The following is a 24,393-nucleotide window of genomic DNA, read 5'->3' on the forward strand; positions in this document are numbered from 1 at the left end:
TCATACGGTGTCTGCCTACAGCGCCAACCTATCAGACGGACGGAAAACGATTCCTCTACTGTAGATGAATGCTTGGGGCGGGCACTATGTTCTCCAAATTTCTACCACCCTATGGGCAATCCTGGTGTTCCAACAGAAAAGAAAAACATTTCCTCATTTACGCGTCTAACCGAATACTCATTCACCGGCTAATTTTAAACTATTTCGATAGCATAGGCTGACCGCAGTGAACATTCCTGATCTTTGCCTGAAAGTCCGAGTATTATTTTGCGAACGCTACCAGCTGGATGGCTAAAATACCTCCGAGTATTCACCTTTTACGACTTACTCATTCTCGTTGATGTCACCCTCGCTTGATTTCTCAGACTCAGTGATGCATGAGACAACTGCGCCTAAACGGTGACAACAAGATAAGTCGTTATATTCTGGAATTGCACATCAAACTGGTGTCAACACAATCCACTTTGACCTAAATCAAGAGAAGCGTTTGCTTGGATGTTGGAAGAAACCGGGAGAAATATCTCTTGACAAAGAACTGTGTCCCAAAGCTAGAAGTATCCGGCCTAGTATCTCAAACAAAGGAATTTCACAATTAGCAGTGTAATATCCTCGTGTCAACCACATCAGTCATTTTAGAAAAAGTGTGACATGCGCCAACCTCATCCGACGGCTGTAGACTGGACGACTATTCTGCGGCACAAGGATCAGCACGACACTGGGATGAGCTGCGTATTTGACCAATAAATGTAGAATATCCTCTTCTTTAATATCGTGTTGCATCAGTTGAAAATAAATTTTCACGTTTCAACAAATACACTCATTTGCAAATCAAGTTGGTTCCCACGGGAGGCTCAATCGAATCTCTCGTTTATGATATTCATATTGTGAGACATGAAAACTGAGATGTGCCCAGCGCGAGCTGGTATAGTAGTGGTAACACGCCCACTTCGCATGTCAGATGGCTGGAGTTCCAACCGTGTTACGAACAGGAATATGCGCTGCTAATAATAGCGAAACTCGAGTGCGGTGCTTTTTCTCTTTGGTGTAGACTTATCAGAATAATTGCACCAGGTGGGTGACTGTTCAAACGACATTTATATGAAAGTGGGCTACCACCAACCACCAACTAATACCATTGTACTCATCTCTCAACAATGAACAAGCCTTCGGGAGCACACGAAAATACATTTTTTTGCAGTTGAGTATTCCCCTCCGAGGATATAAGACGTTGAAGAATTTATGAAACCTTGTCTTTTTTGCTCACTATGCAAAGAACATTCTGCAGTGGAAACTGTCGGAATCTCTGCTGACTGACCAGCCAAGCAGCAAGGGCTTGTGCCCGTTTTCCAAAACCCGATATGTCATGCACCAATCGCCGCGAACATTTTATGGTCGAGCAACATTTTGCGCCTCTTTTTAATTACCGCATCTGATAGAGTATATTTTCAATTCCAGTACTCAAAAGGCACTGACTAGCTAGAGAGTAGTCTGTACTCCTATCCCGCTTGCGATTTAGTGACACACGTTGATTCTGACTGGTACCATCCGAAATAAAGTCAATTTGGGAGGTTAATGCGATTGGTCATGCCGTGAGATTGATTCCAAACCGTATCAGGTTATGGCATAACCTTCGGCCACACCGAGGGTTTAGTCTGGCTCGATCAGCAGCCTAGCTTGGGATAATGCTTGCACGAACATGTATTCATCAATTCTGTGTACAAAACCCAAGGGGATCGATACACGGTTTGGATGCCGTCCCAGCTCATGGCCCGCGGTTCTAGGTCACAGCTTATAATGTTACGAAGTCATTCTGCTGCCTTTGTGAGTTTTGAGAGTACTTTTTATCGTTGTTTGTGCAGGGGCCATGCTAAATAACCCTCAAGGATCTGGCTGCTACATCATCATCGTACAAACATGATTTATATGAAAGCCCTATTGTGAAGAAAGGAATAAAGGTGGACAGGGAGGGACTTAACGCACGCTTCCTACAATTATTCCGAGGTGAATGCACCATCAGACACTCATTGAGGCACTCTGGATAGAAACTGGCAACAAGAACGCTATTGACACCGGTTAGCAGCCACATCTTGCAGCATCTCCCACCAGGCGCAGTGAAGATCACGCGGTCCCCATCCTGGAAGGCGAGCAGCACCGACAGTACCCAAAGTTTCGTGGTCTCTTTCGTACTACTGGCTGCTATAACTGACAAGCGAAAAACGAATAAACTAACCTAGTAAGGCAGGCAATATTGATGCTCTTTATAGCGGTGAATTGTGCCGAAAAATTGGTCAGCGTGAGGATTGGAGTCTTCTGAAGTTACCCAATTCGTACTGAATTTTGGAAAGTTTCGTGGTCTCTTTCATACTACTGGCTGCTATAACTGACAAGCGAAAAACGAATAAACTAACCTAGTAAGGCAGGCAATATTGATGCTCTTTATAGCGGTGAATTGTGCCGAAAAATTGGTCAGCGTGAGGATTGGAGTCTTCTGAAGTTACCCAATTCGTACTGAATTTTGGAATTTCCTAGAAACCATTACTGGAGGAATGATCGTTACGAGGAGTCACTCTGGAGGGAGGTGCTGTGAATTTAATAGTAAACTTTGCTAATCACCTTTAATAATCTGTGTGCTTTCGATCTGGCCTTCCAGAATATACGGCATGTTTTTCATGAGGCTATCTGGTGAGAGAATATACACAGCAACCTATAGAAATCATACCATCCCCGAAGAGAACCCCGTCTGAAGATACACAACACCGCAGTGCTCCACGTCAATCAGGACTCGGTGTACAACCTCTTCGGAGGGTGGCCAAATGCCTTCATATGCCATCAGTTACTAAAATATGTGACTTAATTGGGACAAGTTGACTAAAACTACCAGCAACGTTTCCGCCTGAATACCCAGACTATTACTGGAAGGTAGTCAACTGAGAGAACAAACTACCGCTGCACCAACTGACAGGAAAACACTGAAGGTCTAAAGGAATAAATAGTAAGTCAGATAGCAACATCATAGGAACAACAGTGGTTTTTCAATTTCCAGCCGCTAGAAGTGTTGGCCGGGAGCTCAAACAGTGAATCAGAAAATAGGGATGGAAACCGAAAATGCGGACTCGATTAACTAACTAGGTTTGATCACAGAAAGCAACGTCCCTATCCAATACTACAAAAAATGGTTAACCATGCTTCATATGGCATAAAGATTTCTCTTATTGCCACAACACTTCTGCAGAATCGTATATTGTCCACCAGTTAGTTGGCACCGTTGCGAAGTATTTTCCAGTAGACAATGATGAAACAGATTGAAACCTCCATAATGGTCCACAAAATTTGAGACGCTACCGTCTCATGTGCTAGGTAAAAATGACCAAATAATCATAGCTGACATGCAAATTACAAATTAAACGCAAGAGGTATGATACTGTGGGGTAGACTATTACTGGATATCGTGACTTTTGGAAACTTTTTTTCAGTATGAGGGTGGTGCCATAGGCGATCTGAAAGGTATGCTCAGTAGGCTGCGCACATTTGGCATGCATAAACTCGCACAACGTTTGACCAGAAAACCTAGCATTGTACCACATCAACTCAGATTGTAGCTAAAACGTTTGGAAGTAGAACTCTGGTTAACCAGTTCAATCGATTAGTGAAATGAGCACAGGCGCCCTGTGTATATACAACTAATCCGGGTATTTCTCAAATCACGGCTCGCGCGTTTTAGCCAATCAATGGACTATGTTTTACAGTTCAGTTAGGCTGCAATAATGTCAGTGCCGGATATCCAGACTACCAGTCGAACGGAAGTTAAACAACACGGCACCAGGAGATATCAAAATATACAAATTTATAGACCGGTTAGTTCATGTCAACCAAGTCTCACTTCATGTATACAAAAATTCGCAAGGTATGTGGTGGATCTCCTAGATTGGAAATAAAATGCACACAGGGAAGCTTCGGCAACCCCCCATGAGCTTACCACTGAAACCGTCGAACCCAAATAAGGAACACTTTCACCTGCCAAGGCAGGTTGATCCAGCATCAGGAGAGTCACATGCGCGAGAATTAAGTATGGTTTTGCCCTGTCCGGGTTCGCATCGACCCGGTATTTAGTATACGACAGTTACTGGAACTGCGATACTACATCTGACAACGGCAATGATGTCCTCAACGATCTCAGGTCCGTTTAGATTCTTTGGTCTTCAGACACTGAAGGCGTTTGACGATGGCGAGTGCCCTCTCTAAATTTCGGCCTCTTAAAAGACACCACATGCCTTCCGTGGACGAAGATGTCTGCAGCAAATTCTTGCCTGAAGACACCAAACCCACTGGTGTCAGGAAGGGTTATTCTCTATCGCCGCTGCAGAGCATGCAGACTATATTAAGGGACCCAAATAATTCTTCTGCATAGTTCGGCATGCACTTCGCACCAGTAAGGTGTGAAACGCTGTTGTTAGACTGACTGATCAAATTCAAACCTCATGCTTGCAGGCGAACCTATCGATGTTGTAAATAAGACAGTTTACCTGGGGGTCTGCGTAAATACCGGTGGGCTGGCGAAGGATGAAAGCACATCTAAATTTGGGAGGCCAGAACAGTGTTTGCTACCATCCTACATTTGTTGCTCGGAGGTGACATAAGCTTGACTGCCAAGAGCAGAGTGTACAATGCAGCGGTCCGACTCGTTTCACTTAATGGATCAGAGACGTGATTATTGTGTCTGGAAGACTTTCGGAGACTCTCTCGGTCCGACTGAAGGCGCCTAGTCTGGTGGAACGCCGAGGCATGCCAGCTGGTTTTCGCGAAAGTCCACTCTTCTTCGGTATATCAGCTAGCCACACTCCACAGGTTACGCTGGCTGGGCCGTATACTTCGTATGCCAGACGACCGTTTACTTCGTGGAATCCTCTTCGCCTAGCCTTGCATCGGATGGAGAAGACCCAGGGATCGTCAGTTCATGACTTGGTGACGAGGCACAAAAGTCCTTACCAGTCAACCCAACAGCGCTGGTAACAGTTAATCTCCCAGTTGGAGACTCCGGAAAGAAAACCGACGGCTGGTGACCCTGACAGATATACACGCGTCACTCAGCAAAAATACTCTTGCATCAAGGCTATCATATTCACTGGATAAGCCTCACTTCATGTCATACCGGACAAATAGAATCAGTTGACACTCGTATGGAAAATATTCAAAAGTCTCGGAATGAATAGCCCCATGGGTATCCGTGTGTACCCTGTAAAAGTTATCTTGCCAAGTAATACCTGTCACATAGTTGGTCACACACCGCTACATGGTTGCACTGAGAAACTATAACCATTGGATTACATAAAAAAGATAATAAACATTTGACTATTTGGTATTGTTAGTTTACGCCACCAGGGCGAATGATGATCCCCGGGGCAACTTACTAGATAGTTATGTTGTAACTCTGCAATGTGTTGCTGCTGCCCCACATAAATGTAGATTCCAGTTCATCCTTGTTTATGTATGCGCATTTTGGGTGAAATTCCAGACCGGATAATTGTCACGATTGTCAGTACTATTCACGCCCCCATAAAATGCGTGCTTGTGTAACGATCATGGAAGCGTTTTGGTCTCATTACTGCTTCATCTGTCCTTTCGACAGCCCTATTCTTGATGGAATGTAGCCAAGTGATCGACTTTCAGTTTCAGTGCTCACTCAATAAATTTCAGCTACCTAGGCATGACCTGCTTTTGCCCGTATAATAATATGTTCTGACACAACCATCCAGCCACCTGCTCGGCACGGTACCTAAGGTGACAGTATAGGGTGGTTGACTGAGCCGTCCGTATGACAGGAATTTAGGTGGCCGCATATTTAACCCGATCAGGGGCGTATGAGGAACTTTTCATTTACCTTTTGTATGCAGTATATTGAATATGATGGCCTCTCGCAAGAGCATACCACTTAATAGCGACTTCTAAAATAATAAAAAAAGATAATCGTTCAGCTCTAATACCCTTTCGGTCCCTAGCTGCCATGCCACCCAAAGGGAGCACAAGGGCTGGGATACTGCCAGGTTGCCCATGTCCACACAGGGGAAGCCAAGAGGTGGAGGTCGGGTTCGAATCACGGATCTTTCGGTAAATTTCGCTTTAACCACTGATCCATCTCACCCCCTAGCTACTTTTGCTGAATAGCGAACGCGATGATCTGACTCCACTTTGCTGGCGACCTTCAATGAAGGATCATGGGATTCTCACATTCCTGTCAGATTTGCTAAGCATAAGAAGCACCTAGTCCTATTTCACGTGGAAAATAGAACAGATGATTCACCTAGGATTCAGATGAGTCTCCCGTTATGATCAACTTAATCTGAAACTGAGCGTTTTCGCTATACTTGACTGTAATTCAAACATCTTGGACGCCTCATGCCTTGGTGGCTCCCCTAGATGTGATACGCTGTTTTCCTGTCAGTTCAGTCGTTTCATTATTGGTTACCTGAATCACATAGGTACCTACATCATACCAGTGGCAAACTCCAAAGAGAGCGATGTAAGTAACAGTGAAACCGCTTCTGACTGTGCTAAAGAATGCACTGCGATGATCGATTCTTGATGCTGATGGAGCACAGCATGCAGCATACATACAAAACTAAAACTTGGGATTGGTGAACATGCTAGTATACTTTATTGGAAATACGATCACATGTCGTGAATGAAGCGCGAACAAAGTTGAAACTTACTCCGGTCTCCAAAGGTGATTTGGCTGCAATGGGTTTCAGGCTCACAGGTGGAGCGACCTGGTTATTTCTAGTGAGGACAACTTTGGCTTTGGCCACTTGTTTCGATACCATACGGGGAGATCTGGCGGTGTGTTCAGCGGACAGAGCTGTACCCATGGTACACACATCAGCTTCAGTTGACTTGGATTCCGGTTCCTCTGTTGTATTAACTTCAGCTCGTGATGAAAATCTATTTTTTACTAGCTCACGAGGTGAGGACTGTTTGCTCTTACGCTGCAAAGAGGTTGCATTTCGCTGAAGACGAGTGAAAAGAGGGAAAGATAGGGCTCTTATCACGTGTGGATAAAACAAGATAGAAAGGTGATTGGGACTAGACAAGATTCTCGTGTCTTTGGTTCATTCCAATTAGTATAATTGTGACCGTTCCTCTGTAACACCCCTTAGGTAGCTAGCTTCAGTGTCAATTGAAGGAAGCGCGAGGGATGAGATACTGTCAGGTTGCCAAAACCTAGACAGCAGTAATCGATATTTCGGGTTTGGATCTGAACCACAGGCCTTTAGGTTAGCAGCCTTAACTACTGAGTCACTTCAAGCTCTGTTCTTCCAAAAATACTTCAGCTGAACCAACCTAAAAGAAGTGTCGTGACGTTTCAGATAAAGTTTTCACGCACTTCTTATATTGCTCTAAGAATTATTGGACGTCGATGAGTCATTGTGAAGGTAATAGTCACACAGCTTTAAAAGGCCAAACCGACAAACCGAATGTTACACGATCACCAAGTTGGAAAATACACCCTATAACACAACTGTAAGATCAATCAGTTTTTCAAGCATAAAAAGCCATAACTTAAATCTCAGAAGAATCTCACTTCGTGGAATAATGAATATGTAAGTTAGGATTCTACGTATTTTCAGGCAGCCTGTGATCGAAGAAAAAGTTGACAATGTACGTGACAAAACTATGTGACCTGGGCTTCGACAAAAGAATGGCCGCTGGTGGAACGAGAACAAATATTTTTCTTGAGGACACGGACAATTTCAACTAGGATTTGAGTGGTAAAAAGGAAACATAAGTGTCACCCAATACTCCATCCAGATGTATACTTTGGCAATAACGTAGGTTTATTTATTGGTCACTGTCAATCCGATTTCGAAGTAAACCCTTTGCTAACTGAACGAAAGAGACGCTCATTCTTCACTTTGTACCTGCATGTCACCCACAAAACCAACACTTGCCCCCCTCTAACCGTAACGAACGTGGATAATTCAAGCATTTTTGTTTTATCAGTGTACTAAACACTGGCATTTGATAATGCCTATTAGTTCAATGACGTCAGCTCTAACCAAAGGAGTCACATGTCTGTGGACACGCAGTTAACCACTTTAGGGAAAACACTGCAGACAAAATCATTCCAAAGAAAACGTTTGTATGCAATTCGAGGACACCAGAGAGACTGGCTCTCAGCTTGGACCAAGAAAAAAACATCGATCTTCGAGGAACCGTATTCCAATCCTATTTTTCAACTAAAAACTATGTACATAAAGAAACTAAACCTAATGTAGATGAAATGTCCGGTGATGAAAGCATGCGGTGCTTTTTAGTCACATTTAATAGCGCTTATTGGTTCTATCTGATGATTTCGATGCTTCCTAAAAAACACTTCACACATTCTAAATTCGTTTTGATGCAAGCTGCCGTGTTAGCGGTAGAACCCACAGAGATGGAGGTTCAATCAGGGTGTCAGGGGCGAAGCCCAAGTACGCACCGAGATAAGTTACAGTGGATGACAGGTGTGCCTTTTGGAAAAAAAGTCACTCTTACTCCGATTGATTTTCCGGTAATGTATATGTGAAACGCACGAAAACTGTACGTTCTCGTCCCATTATCAGGCAATCGAAAAAGTACGATAACCACTTAACTTTATTGCGGTCATCTTCCTGTTGGACCCTAAAATGGAGCAGGTTGACTTATTTTTCAACTGAAATTGAGAGTGTTCTGCGACTACGATTAAGTTGCGAAACAGGATTGTTATTACCATTTTATTGAGAGATGCACTATAGTTACTAGGCGTTGGGTGACAGAAACTCACATCAGATGAGGTTTGTAACGCCTGATGGCTGGTAGAGCCATAAAGATACTTTTCATTTGTTAGAACCAAGTCATCAGTGGATGAAGCGTCCGATGAAGGAACGAAATCATAAACGGGCTCGTCATCAGCACCACGCGTACCATCCAAACCCGTCGGAACACTATGGGCCATTGGAAGGGATAGCGCCCTCAGGTCATCAATATGAGAACTAGAGCGCCGAGCATGCGACTGTAGAAAACAAAACCACGAACGGCGTTGGTAAGAACGACAACGAATCAAAGGGAAATGCGGACTGAAGAGGAAGAGAAACCCTAAGAAGTGTACAGAGCGCCGCTGTTTTAAAAAAGGATGCAATTAGGAGATTGAGATAACAAGCACGAAGTACGGAATCTTCCAGAAACCCAATATCCAATGGGGACTGCTGAAAATGAGAGATATGGAGAGAGGGCTAGTGCACACAATTTAGTGTGTATAAAGCAACTCTGTTTCTTTCAGCATTTCGGCTGTCCCTCAAGGAAGAACATTTCAAATTTGAAATGAAGCAAAGGAAACTAATATACTGCCCGGTCATCATCATCATCATCATTATCAGCTGTAATAACCGCGTACTGGTCGTACACCGGTGGAAAAATTGAAACAAAATTATCTTAATTTCAGAGGGGTTACGTAAACAATCGGTGGATTTATTGCTGGGCGAAGTTTCGCTTCTGGCAGCGCTCAGTGTTCTTACTTTACTTAACATTGTTGAAACTACACTAGCATTTGCTGCTTTTGGGTGTGCTGAGGACTAGTTTAAGGCCGCATCACTTCTGGTAAACCGTCGTTATCCATTTCCCACCACTCTTGTGTCACACAGTCAAGGAAGGGCAGTGTACCCGATGCTAAACTTGATGCAAGGGTGTGTCAAGATATCACAGTTTATCAGGGGAACGTGTTATCTACGCCAGAAAAACATCGGTGGACGCTCGAATTAGTCTGTTCAGTTTTCCATGTGTCTATTGGCCCGAATCGAAACGACGAATCGGTCCGAAACATTTTCCAATTGATTGAGAATTATCTTCAGCCTAAATTACGCTAGGTAGTGCTGCTTCACTAAAACCCTCTTTGTAATGAAACTATTACAAATAAGGCCATGGGATGATGAGGATAATGAGGGCTATGCGGCTGTTCAATAATAATCGTACGATATAAGATGGTTGGGCCACCTAGACACGACCACATCTCTCATAATAATGCTTACTTGTGCAGTTATATTCGTTACAGTGTATGAAACGCTTATCCTCTTGTTGCCCTTGGATACATCGGCTCGTTAGGAACCGATACACTGCACACTTTGGAAGATTATGGATCCCTTGAGATCAGTCGAATTGTAGAAATATTTTCAAGAAAGAAAACTTCTTTTGATGAACACATGATTTTCAGGCGTATTTTCGATCAGATCATTTTGTACTATTGCCTCACAAAGCAAACAGACTAGAAACAATTTAAGCAGACAATCGCCTAACCGTATTCGAACGGATGCGGTTACGCATAGTTATCGAATAGATGAAGTAAGTTACAACTACATGTAGTCGAAATATTGTTCAGAATTAAACACCTCACCGGTTTGAAGTACCTCGCCTAAGAGACAGGGATAAAGTAACAAGTAATGGAAAAGGCAGTTATATGAGGATTTTGCGGGACACATATCTAAATTTGGATTCTATAATCAAAACACTAGAGGCGGTCCATGTGGCATAACCATTTATGTTTCAGCGGACAAGCCTGCTCGAGACCTGCGTTGTTTCACCTCCCCAAAACTCTCCCATGTTTCCGCAACGTCAGTCCAATGCGTTTAAGTGAACTTGGCTGACTCTACTACTTAAAGGACCGGAACTGAGGCACATGAACACTAACCGGTAGAGAGGGACAAAGGACGTGAGGATATGATGAAAGCGAGAGACTCACCAAGTTTGTCAGTCTTTCTGGTACCGGTGGAGGAGGTGGATAGTCCTCGTGGCCATTATGACCCCCATTGACATTATATGATTCATCTTCACTGTCCGGGTGAGGGCTGTTGTAAGGTTCGTCATAGTCATTAGTAGTGAAAAGCGTCGCCACACACTGGCCTTGTGATACTGATCGACCATCGTCAGGAGCGGATGGAGCAGGAGGGGAGAGAATATTTACAGGGCGCGTTCTTTGTTCCTTCGGGTTGTGGAAACCGGGATTCTGGTGCAAAGTGTAGTATGGTTGAGGTGAAGAGACAGGAATTGAGTGAAAGGCGTAATCTGTTGTCTGATTTTCCGTAGACAGTTGGGACGTTGACAAAGAGCTGAAGTCACTGGTGGGAAAGCGGTTTCCAGATGATTTGGCTGTTCGAGATGGTAAGGTTTTGTTCAAACGTTCTGTGGTCGTTTGAAACGCTGTTTGTGTCCCATTCAAGTCGCTCAGGCTGTGCGTGGATGGTGTTAATGTTTCACGCAGCTTTTCTGATAAGTTGTCCAATAGCTGTGGGAGCTGAGTTAACTCACCTGGGGGGAGCGTGCCTCCTGGTATCTAAAAGAAAAAGTGTTTGAGAGAGGTGACGGATCACAATACTGAAAAGGGAATAGCTGAAACTATCTTAAGCGGTATTGGAGAGCAGACAACGATCAGCTGCACCATGTAGGACCCATTATTGGATGTAGAAACAGGATCAACACACGGCAGCTGTGTTAGCTCCCAATAAGATACTTGCACAAAAAGCCTGATTACAGAAAACACTTGATTAGAAATCGGGAAGTATTGAAAACGAAGCTGCAACGTTTGACAACATTGTCGCCATCAACGAATGCGGGGTATGAATGTGTGGATATTCATCAAACAACCGCTATTTCAATCGTGGAGCACAGTGTCTAGAAACCAAAGTAATCCATAGGGTGAACTGTGTTGTCGTCCCTAGACAAAAGGTGTGATCCATCAATCGAACCAAGGGAGAGCACTACCCTGGGTCTAACAAAATGAAATCTGATGTGATAGGCAAGGTCAAAGTGGGCTACTGTTTGAAAACATTCATCAGATACATTAGTATGTTTCTGGTGAAGGTCACCATAATGCCCCCAAACGACCTGAATGTTTGTATGAGGGGTCAGGGTGATCGAGAACGCACTGAGGAGATACGGAGGTTTGGAGGAGAAACACGGTCTGGAGGTGTGCAGTATACAACACAAAGCTAACAACAAGGGAATGAGATTACCAAAATTTCACAATTATGTCTGTAGACGACGGTGAACCACCTTGATATTTCACACTCAGGCATTTCGGGATTTTCGGACAAACTAGTTAAGACTGTTATAAAAAGGCTAGATTGTTCATTCAAATGCTCTGGATTACTTAAGTTGGACGATTTTGAAACGACTTGAAAAAGAAACGAGGCACAACAATGTCAGCCACCAAAATGGGCTCATTGAGGAAACGAACCAGGGACGGAAGTATAAAGTTATGATAGATAGGAGCTCTGGCGGAAAACTGCTTGTAAATGATTTAAAAGTGACTTTGTTGAGCGACTCGCGAAGAGGGTAAAAAGGCATAGGAGGATTCGGTGGCTGATGCTGAGACGATCGTTACAATATTTAGTTACTATAAAATTAATCGAGAGACGTTAAAATACCACTACGGACCCGTTTCAGATGGGAATATCTCTCAAGGAGGCCCAGGGGGGGGACACTCCATAACGAACCCAAAGGTAGGATTGAGGTCAACACAGTGTGTTCTCAACCTAAGAGCATAAACTGACGGATGTCAAACTCCACTACGGACAGATGTGGGGCGCCAACTACGGTTACCTGGTGAGGTCATATTTAACTGATACAAAGCGTAAGTTTTGAAAGGCACAATAGGAATTTTGGGACAGTGAAGATAGGAGAACATTCACCTATCGGCCTGCAGTTTTATTCGGCACATTATGCAACTGAAGCTGTGCATCGGGCTCGCAACGACCACGGCTAATCACTGTGTCACTGGGGCAGTTGTGCCAAACAAGGCAATGAGAGATGAGCCTCAACCATTGTTTGTAAGCAGAGAAGAAGCAAACCGATCACTTCCAACCGTCGTTTAGTTCACAGCTGATAACAAATCGTGAATCCACTTGGCGCTGTCCCAAGCACATTGCACACATGATAGTTGGAAACATCTGGCCTACGCATTTTCTCTTCCAGAATTCTGTTCGAAAGTAACCCCCAGTCTCCGAAAAGTCAGAATAAAAAAGTCAACATACCGTGCATTTTTCTTAACCAGGTACTCTCAAGTTTTAACAACAAGGTGTATCATATTTTACAACAGTCAACATAGCACAGATCGTTCAAACGGTAGTTAAACCGTTCACTTGGCCTGGTGGGCGCACATTTTCGGTTAGCGACATACCTCTCCGCTGCACGTAATGATGATGTCACCTTGATTGGTGGTGAAACATGTGCAATGAAATTGTCAGGCTCAGGGAACAAATCGATGAACACTAAAACAACCCATGTATCTGGGTACTCCTGAAGGCTCAAGTTCACCGGTCAGCGTGAGGAAAACGTCCAAAGGCATGACTCGGTGATTACGGCGGAAATGCAAATTCAAAGGCCACCTATTAATCAACTCGGTACTTAGAAGCACAGGAAACATCTTGATCACTTGCCGTACTGCGTACAGAAACAAACCATTAGGTGGGAGGAAAATTTAAGGGTACTAACATAGCTTAGAGTTCTGAAAGGGCGGAGAGGTCAAGACAAGGAGAGGCAACACCGAGGAATCGATAAAGTATGACAAGAAATCAGTTCACGGTTGGCAAAAGTGGCTATGGAGACGATAGTCAAATACTGGGTGGAAAACAGCGATTCAAAAACAAGGGAAAACGAAACACATGTAAATAGAAGATGGGATTCCACTAAGCTATCCTTGTGGGTTCAGGTACACAGTCCCAAGTTCCCCACTGTTTGAGGAACCATAGCTAAATGTAGTTCCGGGTTTCAACAAAGTCAATAAAATATGCGCAAGGCAATCAATCGCATAGTTAAATCTCATAAATTGCAGCGGTGGTAGACTAACCATACATTAGCCATCGTAAAATCAACCTCCTGACGAAAGCACAACTGACGAATTCTTTCAGGCAAACGGAGGAATAAGAATAAAAATCATAGAATCATTGATGTTTCTTTGTCACGATTCCCTACGGGTGGATGACTCGAAACTTCTTTCAATGTTTTGTGAATACTGACAGAAAAGAAACCCAAGGTCCGCAAGAATATAATTCCAAAGAACCGAAGCAAGAACGTCGAAATGGGGAAAACAAGTGCGATAAAACGACAGGATCAGCCCATGTTAGTGTCCAATTATGCAAGAACTTTGATACAGGTACCGAATGTTTCACCGCAAAACCAATTCAGACCGCTTTTCTAGAGCTTGTGGACTTTGAGTTGAACAAAAGTCCGGTTAAGATGACGTAGTTCATTAGTTATATGACACAGGGTCCGGCTTAGAAGCTTCCACTCGGTACGTCCATGAAAACCATGTAGTATTCAAGCCAGTCAAGAGAAAACATTGGTTGGTGCGATTTGTACGGAGGGTCAAGGTTCCATTTAACTCTGTTTCCAACAAGAGTGTACAAAGCGTGTCCCCAAGCGAACTATGGGATTGTACGATGAGTAAATGATTCACTCTTCCCCAACTTGTAATCAAAAGCAACCGTTTGGTAACACGTGGTAACCTAAGGCAAATAATTACAAGTTATTTTAGTTAAAAGTAATTACTACTACCACTTGGTAGTTTTAGTAGTTTTGCAAGCTGTCACGCAGAACATATGAAGCGAATGGAAGTACCTTGTCAATCGAAAGGTGGCGGCATGCACCTGGGTTGAGGTGGTGGAAGATGAAAAGTCGTTTGAAGATTATTCGAAACTTTTAAACTTCTATTCGATGGTTAACCGAGGAGGTGTAATCCAACAAAAACAAAAACAGTAGCTCTAGGTTGTTCAGGTCGAGATTGAAGCTTATATGATTCCCGTTGTGGTCTGCTATCGTAATTTCGCCTATCGCACACCACTGAAAAATTTGCGCAAACCTAAATTAGGTGCACACCCCTTAGACATGCCTAGAAATGGCTTGCTTGGATTAGCCAATGGGAATTCGACTAGCATATAGTCAGATAATGATGTCCTACTATTCATACAAATGTCATGTCGGCGACTGTGGATCTGAACCTGAGCATTCAGTGATCGAATCCTTCTACGAGCACCTAACGGGTTGTTTTGTTCCGATCGCTTGCCTGCGAAATGCAACTGTTTCTGGTTTAAAACTAAAGAGGTCGCGCGTGAGAAAACCACATGGTTATAGAATTTCAACGCCAGGTATATATGTGCGCAGGTAAGTTCTATAGATGCAAAACAGAAAATACGAGGTAGACAGCGCGGTCGATCATGGACTGACTAGTCAATAGGCACATGGGATGAAACCGACAGGTGTTTGCATAGTTACATATTGTTATGCGGTCTGTCTGGGTAGAACGAGAAATAGCGAGAGCGTAGTTAACGGGAACCAAGTGTTTGAAAATGTGCGACATGATCGACATTAGTCTGGCAGTAGCGTCAATTCCAGTACCTGATACTAGAACTGAATTGTTTGAAACACTGTGGCGTAGGTTGATCTGTCCGGAAAAAGTGGTCAGAACAGTAAGGTGATGGGGCTGAATCGTTCGTCCCCAATACTGTTAAGAGCTTTCAAGCATGACCTGCAACGCATGGGTCCACCATGTCAGCTGACTAAGGGTAGGCGTCGTTTCAATGGATCTTTATCGGAGAATGAAGTTGTAGACAAAGCTATTAAATCAATGTAGCATGTAAACGAATGATCCATACAAATAATGCTGTCTGGCTTTCGTGCAAATGCAACGAATGAGAACTATACCGGAATGAAAAACAAGCTATGGCTTTATTATTGCGGTTCGAGAAAAGAATACGAGAAAAAGTTGCACATGTGGCGCCTAATCACAACATAAAGACGGTATCCGATCCCTTCCAATCTCAAAGGACACACCTCACAAAAAACTTCTGATTTCATCGGTTAACGAAACAGTTACACCAGTAAGGGACGTATTGTTGACATACGGTCCATTGCATAACAAAGCGAAATGAAAAAAGTGGTTCTGAAAGACAATTAAAATTTACGGGACTGATTAACTACCAAGAAGAAGTCCACGAAACTAAACCAGTGTGAGCTTCGCAATCTGCGTATACGTTTTCCAGACTTGTAATACTGTACTGCACAATGAAACCTCTGAAAAGTCTGCGGTTCAACTCCAGATTCGTACATTTTTGTATGATGTGGGTTTCACTGATTGCATTCGCTTGAGCGCTGCATTACCGGTACGCGAAACAGCTGGCACCGGTTGATATCAACTGAGCACGAAATGACATCGCGTGGACCCCGAAATTACGTGAGTGGTGTTCAACCCGTACAAGATGATCACCCATTTCAATTTGAAAACAGAGTTGGCCTCACAGGAAGAAATCCCAAATAAATATTTTCAAACCTCTTCACAAAAAATTCACCTCGATCATTAAAAACGTGATTTGAAACATGCAGTTACCCTAACAAACAAAGAAAAGAGACAGCAAAGAGGCATTTGTTGGGTACTGGGATTTATCAGAAAATTAACGTGTTTCTTGAAGCATTTAATGTATACGGAGTGACACACATTGTGACAGCATCTAAACTCACTTTGGAAGCCTCTCCGTTGCACGGTTTTGGTAGGTCAGAAAGAAGTAAATGCAAATTCGCGAGTTCAAAAGCCTCATCAATTACATCCCGGAATCCGTTCACAGTGTCTGGGTCATCGGTTCGTCCGGTAAGGGTTGGCCAGGTGGAAATATTTCGTATAAAAGTACGCATGGCAGACATTTGAGAAGAAACGAATCCGTTCAGAAATCGCATATAAGGCTCCTGTTAATGCGGAAAATTCGAAATGAAAACGGGAAGAAGGAAAAATAGGGTCAAGTGATGGTCAGAGCACTTACTTTATCGTCAAACGCCGAGAAATTCGCCAAGGATTGAAGAGATTTGGCCAGAAGTGTCAGATTTCGTTGGCAAGATGGTTCACTAGGAAAGGCACTCACTAACCCGAACAGTGAAGGTGATAATAAAGCCGGGCATATCAGACGCAGAAAAATACAAGCCGATATGAGATTGTCACAAAATTCAGGTCCATGTGTTGGTTCCAATGTTTCCCGAAAGGAGCAGAACACCCGCATCAAACAGCTGCCAAGATAATACAATCGGAGGATGAGGTGAAACCATTCACAAGCGAAACAGGATATTCATGTGAATAATTAAAATAAAGGTATTTTCTGCGGAATTAATAGCGTCTGCATGGTTTAAAGATATTTCTCATCAATCTGTTTGATCTAAGGATTTATAAATTGTGCAGTGCCATCGCGTTATTCTTGATCTCATGAGCTGTTGCGAATTCGGACTGATTGGCCTTGGCAAGAAGTGCTCCAAGGCACTGAATTTGTTAGAAGAGGTCAAATGGAAAGGTTGAATATCAGAGGTAGGCAACTGAAGAAGGCTTGACGACAGAGGGCAATACCGCACCGCATTTCAATACGATCTTAAGGGTCGCACAAAGTGATCATTGAAAAAACAATATTAAACTAAACTAATCAGCGCACCACAGATTTGAAATTAGATGGTGGGCAGTTTCTAAATGCACCATCCATGGAATATTCAGACCTGACATCATTCGCTAGAATACCGACAAGAGTACAAAGCATCAGGTGTGGTGTGCAGCTGACTGATATGTTAGGCGAACGGGTACCAGTGGAACTTCATACGTGGTTTTACTTGTGAACGACATAGCAGAAATTAGAGTCGTCAAGACTGGTGTGATATCTTCGTGATTATCGTGCATCATCTACACGAGTATATTTTCAAATTGCATTGTGTACGTAAGTGCACAATAAAAGAGCGCTAGGTTGTCGACCACAATGAGGAAAACTGATTCAGAAAGTAAGTTTGACAACGGTACTTATCCCTCAAAAAATGAATGAGCAGTGAAACTACCCAATTTAGATGCAACAGAACGGTCTTTCTAGTTAGGCCGGACTGATATAAAATAGATGCAACCGATGAAAAATATGCCAACTTCAAAAGCAAAAAAATGTTCTCGAGGAAAGAAGCCTATACTTAATCCTACCACTTGGTCGGGGTAACTTTCCGCACACAGCTAGGAAGCAATAATGCGAAACACCGCCGTGATGACAGACGGCAGATCCCTGTGGTCTTTTGGAATGAACCGTAGAAAAAAACAAAACGAACCTTGGAAATTGTGGTAAGCTGGATTGAATTGCTCGCCAAACCGCGTTTAGATGGTGAAGCAACAGGATCTGGTTACCTAGCAGACTACCCGGCAATGGCCGACCACTGGGTGGAGAAAAGCCTATAGAACCGGTTTTGGCGAATGTGGCTGTGTCGCCAATTGTTAGAGATCCGGAGGCGATAGCTGAGGACGACAATTTCTCGGGATTTACTTCCCACGCAGTTAGGCAAGCCAACACTTTTTGTACAAGGCGATACAGCAGGTCGTGCAGATACTGAAACAGAAGGTAACACGGTGTGCAGTTTTAGTGGACGGATTGTTAATTAGACAAATTAGGGGTAGGAACAACGACAAAAAGCAGACTCGGTGTCTGAGAGGTAGGATAAAGGACAGACAAAAGTAACTGCTGGAGGTAGCAACGACAATTCTAAGAAATCGACCCTCAAGAAATAAATGGTGAAGTTCGCTGCACTCGTTGATAGTAGACAGTATGAAAAAGAACGAAAACGAAGTCACACATCGCTGCCTTGGTCAAATTACGGATAGAAAAGTTGTATCTGAAAAACGAATGGGTGAACAATTGCTGGACTGAAGATCGATCCACGAATGTAATGATCTGTACGAGTTCGGAGCAACCATCAAGGGGCCCCGTGAATGGAGTGCGCTGCGATACTTACTTGAAAATGAATAAATACAGCGAATGTGTAGAAAGTTATAGTTACCAAACACTTAATGTGCATCACATGATACTGTACATTGAGCCAAGTAGATACAATACCGCACACAGTAGGGTTCCCATAGTAAACAAGGTAAGTCTAAGGAACACGCCCAGCACAGATCCATCATGATCATTAACAAGGTGCAAGCATATACAGAACATCCTAGTTCCTTGTTCATGTTAGATTTCAGTGAAGAGAATTCGGTGTGAGACAACCCGGTAAAGCAGTCAGTGACAGCTCTTCATGAATTGGACCGGCAATTCAATTCTGAGACCATTTATGCTACCACTGGTCTGCCCGTCGTCTAGTAGCACCGAGCGTGTAAGGATAAACACCCTGCCAATGTTAAACGGTCATATCAACGGGAAAACCTGAATAACCAGTTCCAGAGCTGGATACAATGGAGTATGTTGTGATGTCATTTATTTCAAGGCGGCCAAACAAATGAACACCCAAAAGCATCATAAATGATGCGTATGCCAACCCACCCCCTAAATGATTAAGTTTCCGGTAGCAGAAGTACTTATCGGAGCGTATCACGCACCGTGTACTGTGCAACTGAGTCCCGCCGGTGAAAGCCCGGTCAGTTGAATGAGTTGGTCAGACTAGCGACATTCCAGGATTACCAAAGCTGAGGAATTAAGCTGGAATATTGATCACTGTACTTTATAAGTTCCAATAGGATAAAACATTCGGGGCTTGATGAAATTTTCGTAGCCATTCCCATGGGTTGCCTCTTAAACTAACCTCGGAGATACCTTTACGAGGTTCCCAATCAGATACAGATCCCCTGCAGGCTCTACCATGACAACACTGTGCGTTGTGTCCTGGGGAAGTACAGCTAGCGAAGCAAAAGTAAACTTGATGACGAATGAATTTACGTCAACTGTAAACCGAATATAAAGAATCAATGGTTTTCGCTTGACACCAATGAGTAACGATAGACTGCTGAAGGTGTAATTATACAGATAGTGACAAAAATCAAAATCGACTGAGGACGAGCACTGTGCTGAGCCCAAGACAGAGGGCTGAAAAACGTCACGACCAAATCACACGAATGGTCGACCGTTGGAGCAACTGCATAAAAATGACCGTCACAACTTACAGTGGAACCAGCCATTTTCAAAAAGCACTCAACTGCTTTAGTGGCCATTGTATTCGAACGGAAAGCCATAGATTCGTTTTCTGAAAATGCAAAAGAGGCAACTTGAGAGTTACGCACGAAAATTGTTTGGGTAACTTTCAAGTAAAACAGATATAAAAACAGAAAGAATGGGACTTGTACAATTGTGGCGATCAGCCAGTTATCAGTAGCATTCACTTCGGTAGGAACAATACGCCACTGTTCGCAAAGACACCACAACTTGCGTTTTTTGCTCCCAGTCCTGGGTTAAATGTAGCAATGGGCAGCATCCATCGTTTGCAAACGAGAGAACGACAACCATAACGGAATAACTGTCTAGCTAGGAATACAATAAACAAGGAGCTAGGTGCCTCATAAAAACGACTGAGGAAGGCCAGCATCCGACATTGCGAATACTGCTTCACTGTAGCGGAGGTTTATCTGTTAGCTCCATTGTGCTTGAACTGTAGCAAAACAACGGCCACCCAGAAAAAGAGGAGTATCTCAGAAGGTTTAAATATAGATAACTGAAAGGCTCAGTTGGTGCCAAGTTCGCATAATGTGGGAGAATGACAAACGCCGGAGGACAGTTTTTGGCTACTATTCAAGACATTCCGACATCAGTCAGCCGCGCGGTACAGAAATCGGATAGGACAGGGTGGCGACAGTCGAGATGCTATCGATACAGCTTGTCCGAATCTGAATCTCGCATGCAGAAAAGGTTCACTAATTAGGCCATGAGTTTACCTAACATTACCATAATTTACCCCAACTTTACCACAATCCGACCCAGGGCTGATACCTTGACGCCGTGGTTGGCCTTAAGTGTTTCAATCGTCCCGTGGGCTACACTGGCCGGAACTTCGTTCCACAGGGTGCAACTATGCCAGGACGGCCAAAGAGGAGCAGTTAGACCAAGAACAACGAGGCCGCGTACTACGAATAGTCGTGCTACGAGGCGGTCTGAGGGTAAAGTCGTACTGTCTTCTGCGATAGACGTGTGAAGGCATTAGGTGTTTCCTCCAGACGACTAGCATGTTTATACTCAGAGAAGCAAAATACGGCCTTCTCCGAAGGAGGGGTTCGAAAAGGTCGGCCAGAAAAACCGCACAATCCGATCTCCAAACGGTTGACCGTGACCACCCGGCCACTATCCGATACGGTCGAAATACTTCTAAAAATAAAGAGCCATCGGCTCCGGGCAGGGTACCGAAAAAGACCCTACATTTTCCCAGTTTCGTGGGTCGAAAGTTAGAGGCTCAAGGTGGAGTACCTCAACCAAACCCCTGTCCCCGGTCTGGGCAACCGGGAAGTATCAATTGTCCACAGAGTTCTGTGTCCACCGATGTCCTTTCCCAACCCATTTTTACCACACAGGTACACGTTGTTGGGTCAATTAACTATCAGTCATCTGGCCATAGGCCCGCTGTCTATTAAAAATAAACAAAATAACATCCTTCTAAATCCACCAACCCATTCACACAGGTACACGTTGTTGGGTCAATTAACTATCAGTCATCTGGCCATAGGCCCGCTGTCTATTAAAAATAAACAAAATAAAATAATTCTAAATCCATGAGATCGTTTCTAACTAGGAGCTTTTAACGTCCGTACTCTATATCGAATTGGCAAACAGGCAATGCTTGCTGAAACTTTGTACTGCCTTAAAAGCGATGTAAGCTGTCTCCGAAACACGCATACAAGACCCGAGCGTGGTTATGCCTCTCAGAACGCCAACGATTAACTCAGCTCTTTCACACTTCTCCCTCCGTGTGTCCTGTGACCCAGAAGCGATGACTCCTGGAATATATAGCGTAGGGTTTGCACTCAGCCCCAGAGGTGAACGCGCTTTGCTGGATTGGATACCAGTGAACAATCTTTGCGCCGTCCGGTTATCCATTTCAATCAAGCTCAATGCCTGTCAGCATAAAAAGCGGTGCCTGTTTGTAGTGTCGGCTTATGCCCCAACGGACTGCAGTTCTTATGCTGATAAGGATGCTTTCTATCGAGATCTATCCAGGTTAATGCGTCGAGCAAGAAGCACTGACATTGTGACCCTTGTGGGCGATATGAATGTACAAGTCTGTCGTCTGAGCTCCTTGGAACCACATTTGGCTGGTCGATCCGGAGTAGATGCATGTCACAGAGAAAACGCAGAGCGACTCCTCCAGTTGTGTGCTGCTCATAAACTGTTTTTGGCCAGTACCAACTTTCAGCATAGACGCTCACATCACTTAACCGGACGGCCACCAACTGCAAATCAACCGTTGGATCAGCTATCGGTTCATTTACCAAGCGGATGGGGAAATGATCCAATGTTGTCAATAAGAAGCATCTTGAGATGTCGTCAGGTTGAAACTCAGTTAGATTATATGAAGCTATTGAAGAAGCCTGTCGTCACCTGACTGGAAGGTGAATGGCCTCCATCCCGCGCAAGTACGCTTCTATGACACTGCTGCCCAGCCATTCCAGTCATTCCTGAGATGTGTATCGGTAGTAATTCCAAACGGCTGTGCAATGCTTCTCGGCTTTCCTGAATACATTTGTTTCTTACACTATGGTGTCCCAATTAAGCAGAAATGAGTGGCGAAATTATCGTTGACATTGTTCGGCAGCCGTACGCCGCAGCGAGCCATGCACAGAGAAGGTCGAGGATCTGGACAGTTAAAAACTGTGCGTTCAAACAATTGTTTGTAGCAACTACTTCAAGGAGTTTTTGGTTCAAGGATGGTTGATTTAGCTCATTCATGAAAAGGTTAGACAGAAGGACCTGTTACAGACCACTCTAAAAGTATCCTTAGTGTTCGAGCTGAGTGGTCAGATTTTTGCAAACAGGGTAAATCAGTAGCCACATTTTTTCAAAAATACAGCTACTTGCCCTTCAGATATTACCCGAGCAGCCGTTTGCTTCGCTGAACCAGTTGGCTATATCTGTACATTACCACGCAGATATTTGTGAACATCGGATGTGACCATCGAACATGTGAAGATCTCACACAATCCTGAAAATCATAAGAAAGGTTTGCCTCCACATAGACTTAATTACTTAACTGACCGCTGATTGCGAAATGAACCATCACACTGTGCGGTCACCACCACGTCACATGACCATCAATAAATTTATCACACTTTACTGTTTGTACTGTTCCCTTCCGACTACAACCCTGAACGGAGAAGGCAGCTTTCGAAAGTTTGGCGGCAGTTGATGGAAAACAGACTTGTGGCGACCACCAGTCAATTAAACGTGGTGACCTATGTGGAAAATCCTCGGGGGTAGATAAAACAACGACTGCCTATAAACTAGGATTTTCCAACCTACGCAATGAACCGCTACAGTGCGACACCCGGAATGTTCCCACCAGGCGTCACGCCCACAAAATGTGGCTGTTTTTGCTCCACTTTTTCGTCAAAGCAACACATAACTAAGTCTCAAGCAGGACAACTAAAAAAAGATGTAAGGATCTGGTGGCCTACACAACGTCCACATGTCCCCTTAAGGGAGGCCAATGTAAAAAAAATACTAGGTTACCTTTCCTGAGTAAATGATTTGCAGGCCAACCGTCTTGTTTTGACCGTTAGGGAAAAACGGACTGACCCAGAAATGTTGAAAATGCTAGATTTTTTTGTTCGCCGTGTCCTCCCTTTCGATCTTCGTTTTCTCTGAGAATGTTACCTAACTGGGGACAACTGACCCAAAAACAGCAGTATTATTGATTCCTATGCAAATGACGACGAAGGTTGGCACATGCACTCGCGTAGCTTGGTTGCTCTTTTATAGACTTTCTTCATATGAACGGGCACCAGGTTTTGCCGTCTTTTTAAGTAAACATCCGCAAAAATCCTATGATACGAAAGGGACCAACTGGAATCACCCGTGGTGATTGCAGCTGTGTTTATTGGCGAGGATGAGGTCCAAACGCCGTTTGTATAAACAAAGAGGAATGGGGGTAAAAATAGTCTTCAATCTATGGACTATCAATATATTATGTACGAAGGTCACATTTGGACAGAAAATGCATGAGCGTTCCAAATGTAAAGTATACCAACTGTATCCTTGGCTCAGCATCCAAACCTCTATTCACCGTGGGCTAACGAATGAGCAGGGAACTGGGAACTAGAAAACGCTGCTCCACATTATCCTATCTTTTTATAAGTTCGACGAATGATTAACTTAGGGCTTCTAGTGCGTGGATATCAGTGGACCAAGAATTAGCACACATGAACCCACAATGAAGTCGAACATGTAGTGTAAGATTGATTGTTATTGATACGATACCACATATAAAGTCGATGAAAGATTCTGGACAGCCCTCTACCTGTTCAACAAAAAGACCGTTTACGGAGCGGTGAAGCATGGATTTTAAACAGTAGTCATATTGTAAGTGAGTATTACGGCTGAAACTCCCTATTCTCTATTGCGATGGGATTGCACAAGTTCC

The 24,393-nt window shown here is 43.7% G+C and overlaps 1 protein-coding gene across 1 annotated transcript in view; it reads right to left on the minus strand.

Moving 5' to 3' along the window:
- The window catches only part of T265_02697 (hypothetical protein), a gene marked incomplete at both ends in the record, with an annotated part of 113,238 nt that overhangs the window by 6,798 nt on the left and 82,047 nt on the right, over window positions 1-24,393 (minus strand). The window contains 7 exons of the mRNA XM_009166999.1: window positions 6,708-7,001; window positions 8,798-9,025; window positions 10,745-11,335; window positions 16,516-16,737; window positions 16,812-17,052; window positions 18,112-18,386; window positions 19,937-20,016. Of these exons, the coding sequence (XP_009165263.1) occupies window positions 6,708-7,001; window positions 8,798-9,025; window positions 10,745-11,335; window positions 16,516-16,737; window positions 16,812-17,052; window positions 18,112-18,386; window positions 19,937-20,016 (1,931 nt within the window). The remainder of the gene's footprint in view (window positions 1-6,707; window positions 7,002-8,797; window positions 9,026-10,744; window positions 11,336-16,515; window positions 16,738-16,811; window positions 17,053-18,111; window positions 18,387-19,936; window positions 20,017-24,393) is intronic.

The sequence above is a fragment of the Opisthorchis viverrini genome (genome assembly GCF_000715545.1).
Source record: "Opisthorchis viverrini unplaced genomic scaffold opera_v5_34, whole genome shotgun sequence".
In the NCBI taxonomy this organism is placed as follows: Eukaryota; Metazoa; Platyhelminthes; class Trematoda; order Opisthorchiida; family Opisthorchiidae; genus Opisthorchis; species Opisthorchis viverrini.